This window comes from Etheostoma cragini, chromosome 15 (assembly GCF_013103735.1).
Source record: "Etheostoma cragini isolate CJK2018 chromosome 15, CSU_Ecrag_1.0, whole genome shotgun sequence".
In the NCBI taxonomy this organism is placed as follows: domain Eukaryota; kingdom Metazoa; phylum Chordata; class Actinopteri; order Perciformes; family Percidae; genus Etheostoma; species Etheostoma cragini.
In genome coordinates this window covers 11,404,088-11,408,527 of record NC_048421.1, presented here as the reverse complement: position 1 = coordinate 11,408,527, position 4,440 = coordinate 11,404,088, and the positions used below count along the sequence as shown (strand labels likewise).

The following is a 4,440-nucleotide window of genomic DNA, read 5'->3' as shown; positions in this document are numbered from 1 at the left end:
ATACATAGTGTGCAGTATGTGTCACAGCAAGAATGAAAAGAAATGTATAAGGAGCAACAGTTTGAAACTGTTTGTATGTTTTTGATTTTAGCATGAATATGACACACATGTCATGTAGCAGGAAAACTGAACAATGAATGAAAGTTTTTTTTAATATATAATGAATCATTTTGTAAAATTCAGACTATTATGTTTAAAGTATAAAAAATATATAACAATTCCCGATGAGAAAAGGTTGTTTTTAAATAGACATACTCAAAAATGTATGAGTTTTACCCCCCAATAAAAACAAGTCTTCAGTACGGTCTTAACCTTCACCATACTCAGTGGCACAGAGAGGTTTTCACCCCTTCAGCCTTCCAGATATGTACCTACTTGTTCTTCACAAAGAGAATCAATAATTCTCAAGAGGATTCTTTAGCATTTATTTTCAACTTTTATTGACTGTTTTCCGGGTGTTTGGATTCATTGTGAAACATCAATGTGATATTTATATCATATATGCACCGAAGATGTTCTCAAAGGAAGAGTGACGCCAAATGTTTGAGGTATCGCTCACTTTTACAAAAAGGACATCATCTTTTGTGAGGTGAAACACTCCACCCAGGTAACTGTTGGATCGCATTTTTCCAGACTTCTCTAAGTGTTTTCTGGACATTAGGAGGGGAATTTCTCCCCCAAAGTACCGATCAGTTTTCCGAATAACAGAGTGGTTAAAACTATCAGTGACAAAGAAGGAAACCTTGGAATAGACATAGTAATAACCCTCCTTCTGAATGACGAGACCTCTGTCTTTGTAGTCCATTTCATAGAGGAGAGGGTCTGCATTCATGCTCCATGCCATGATATGTTTTTCATGAATTACATCTTGTCCATCTGGGGGGAAAAAACAGCAACAATGTGAAGATTCCTCATTTTATTCATATAATGTATTTGTCACATTAAACAGGGACTTTAAATGATGAATACATTAGAAAGAGCAAACGCTACAACAATTTATGTCATTCATAAATTGAACACTATGTTAATGGAGGAACATCAACGCTGGTCTTACCTGTCAGATGTGCAACCGGTTTGGACGGAAAAACATGACTGGGAGTTTCAACAGAAGGAGAAATTACTTCACCTGTGTGAGGACCAGACATACTGTCACTGAATAGGTAAGTGATGTAACATTTATCGGTTGAGTGAAACGTGCTAAGACATACCTGCAGTGAGCTTAGAGGACGATGCTGAGGGGGCCTGCAATAGGAAAAAAATGGTTTACATGCAAATGTAAAAGCAAGTGCAATCACCCTTGCTGGATGCATGACCAAATTGCAAAAACAAGATGTAAAAAACCACAATCTTCCTACAGTTAAAATCTGAATTTTGTTTTAAGGACCCCCTTTGGTTTTTCTATGATGTTATCTTTCATTGGAACAAAGTTTACCGGTAAGAAAAAAAAAGTAGATCACAATCATGCTACAGGAAATAGACCACTTCCTTTTCTCCACCGTCCCTTGTTTGTACTGTATGTGCACCTTTGTGTGCCAAACAGTGTAAGAACAAGAAAGCCACCTCCCTCTCCCCCTACCCCGTGACTGCTGCCCTCACACAGAGCGTCCGACGAGAACAGGAAACTGAGTCACAGCAATCCAGTGAAACTCACTGACCATTCACCATCATGGATCATCACGTCTGCCTGCCCCTACCACCCGGGGACGTCAGTGAAGATTTCTCATACACAGGCCACACTTCTCCATCTCTACTCTCTTCCCCATAACAGTGACATTATTTCAACGTCAGCAGTTTTTTGGGAAAACAATTAGATTGGAGTAAATGTCAGTTTTGTTCCTATCACGAGATTCCTTTGCTTCACTAAACACAAACAAGATCTCCAAGTGTTGTATAAAGTGTGTTTTTCTCCCGATATTCTAATTTCTTTTTTTTTAAATCACACCTTAAGTCCTTCATGACACGATGGGAACATCTGTCATCACAAATAGACTTTTAAACGGTTTCCACGTTGGTCGTAACAGGCGGTTTTACCACACGTAGCATGTGACTCTGGGACATGCGTGTAGTTATGTGAACAATAGTAATTGTCCTTGCGATTGTACTTTGTATTGTAAATTGAATTATTACAACTAACAATGTTAAAATTTTACAGTTCTGAATTATGTTTCTAATCACCAACATATGAAAGTTTGTTGCTTCCGTAATATTTCACGATGCTGTTTTATGTTCCAAGGTCATTAATTTTTTTAGTTTGCCATCTTTGTCGGAAAACATTGACCTCAACAGTATCAATATGTATTTGACTGATATGCAATTCCATTTGTAAATGAAAATATTAAAGTATGAATAAGTAAGACTGAAGTGTTTAAAGAAAATCTAAATGTTTCTGAGAAAAACAGAAAAGGTCCCATTATGAATGCTTACAACAAGAAAACTAAAGGTGTTATTGACAAAATCACATCAAACTAAGTTTTAGGTTTGATGGTGACAGAAAACAAGAAAGAGAAAACTGTTAGAAAACAAGAGAAGTGAAAGTGAGAATAAGGTGTTAAAGCTAAATGAGATCTTATGAGTAAAGTGAGATTTAAAGGGATATGAAGGGAAATGAAATTAATCAAAAAACAGAGACACTGTGACACTTTGATAAGAAATCACAGGAAAAATTGAGTAATGTAAGCAGGAGCCGACTCATAAATGGGGTTGATACTCACAGATTCAGGTTGGTAGAGACGGTAGATGAAGCAGGCTTCTATAACCATGCCGCACAACGCCACGCTCACCAGCAGGATCAGCAGGGTCTGTGCCACCCCGGCACGCTGTCGCCCCTGGCTCAGCCTGGGTGGCAGTGGAGGCCGGGTGGCATTGGTATCCACCACATACACAGAGGGGTATCCATCCTTGGACATAGCTAGAGGACTCTCTGTGTAACTGAAAAACAATTCTGTCTAGCAATATGCTCTAGACGTTGTCAGAGGGTGCTGCTTCAAAGGGGCCACAGAGACAAATAGACTTGAGATACAGAGCAGGGTGACACAGCAACAAAATGGGTGGGCTTCCTTGTGGTTGGTTCAAGTGGAGATGGCTCACGAGTAGTCACATAAGAACATACTCAGAAACAGAAATCTTGAGATGTATCACCAAAGCACCTTCTTAAGGTTGAGCTGCACCTGTCTACACATGCATTTTTTTCCCATGCAGCTGCAAAACCTTAAACTCAAGGTAAAAGACGACAATCACTAAGTGGGAGACCAAGCACAATGTGTTTTAACTTTGCCTTCACACCCTCCCACTTCACTGTTATAGCAATGTTGAAATATCTCCATTCACACTTCCTCTCTCGCCTGTATTCTCTCTCTCTCTGTCTCTCTGATAAATCCACAATGTTAAACCTGTGTGTATTGTTGCAAAGAACAGAGCAAAGTTGCCAGGCACGAGCATGTGAGAAAACAAAACTACTGAAGCAACCAAACTGAGCCAGGGTTGGGTGAGGTAAAGTGGCAAGTTTAGACTGTGTACACATTTAAGGGTCTTATGTCCCATGTGATAGTTCACCCACCTCCTAAAATAATTGTCTTTGTGTGATAGATGGAAGAGAACATGAGGTGAAAAAATGGAAGCTACCAGGGGCTACTAGGATCACATTACACTTTATAAGTCACAGTAATAACAAGAAATTTGACACAATGCTTTAACGTTCAACAATTTTAGTTGCTTACGTTTCACTTTGGGTTCTCATCTGCACCATGATGTTACCAACTTCTTCTCCGGGGACTAACAACGTTAAACTTCACAACTACACTCCTGCTCTCCCTCCTACAGGCTGAGATGAAAGGGTCTAAAACGGCCAATGGTAGCTGCAGCCCCAGGTTTGACGTTTTTTTTTAGCTTTTTGTTTTTGTTTGAGTTAACAATATTTCTCGCATTGACCAGCAAATGGGCAAGAGGGCATACGGCCTAATACAAACTGAATTAAAAAACCTATCAAGCATGATGTGATGTACTAAGATAGACATCCAAGCTGCTCTGCTCCCTTCCTGACTTCTGACCTCCTAGTAGATTTTTTTCTGCAGAGATAGACAAAGAATCCCATTCTGGTTAAACCCTGTGACTGATACTGCTCTAACACATCTTGCAAATATATAGACCATCCTCCACATGCTGCCAAGGAGACGCTGGCTGGTCCATATTGCATTCCGGGGGAGGGGGGAGAAAAACGTTTGGTTTATTGGCATCTCTTTAAACCAATCACAATCGTTTTGGGTGTTGCTAAGCTTCGCATGGAGCAGCTGCAAAATTGCCTCAAAAGTAGAAAACTCAGATTGGACAGATGGTATAGCTAGATGTCTCATTTTACCCTGCAGAGATCTGAGGATAACCATAGTTTCCATAAATAAACCGTAATTTAGAATTCGAACACAAAGAAAGTTGAAGGAAACGGAC

At 39.6% G+C, this 4,440-nt stretch overlaps 1 protein-coding gene across 1 annotated transcript; it reads right to left on the bottom strand.

Annotated features, from left to right (window-relative positions):
* Nucleotides 1–244: 244 nt before the first annotated feature.
* Nucleotides 245–3,195, bottom strand: tnfsf14 (TNF superfamily member 14). Its single transcript, XM_034895384.1, has 4 exons — nt 2,712–3,195; nt 1,209–1,242; nt 1,055–1,126; nt 245–876 (listed from the first exon to the last, which is right to left on the bottom strand). Exons 1-4 carry the CDS (start codon nt 2,904–2,906, stop codon nt 491–493), a joined length of 687 nt encoding a protein of 228 aa, XP_034751275.1. The 5' UTR covers nt 2,907–3,195; the 3' UTR covers nt 245–490.
* Between the last annotated feature and the right edge of the window lie 1,245 nt (nt 3,196–4,440).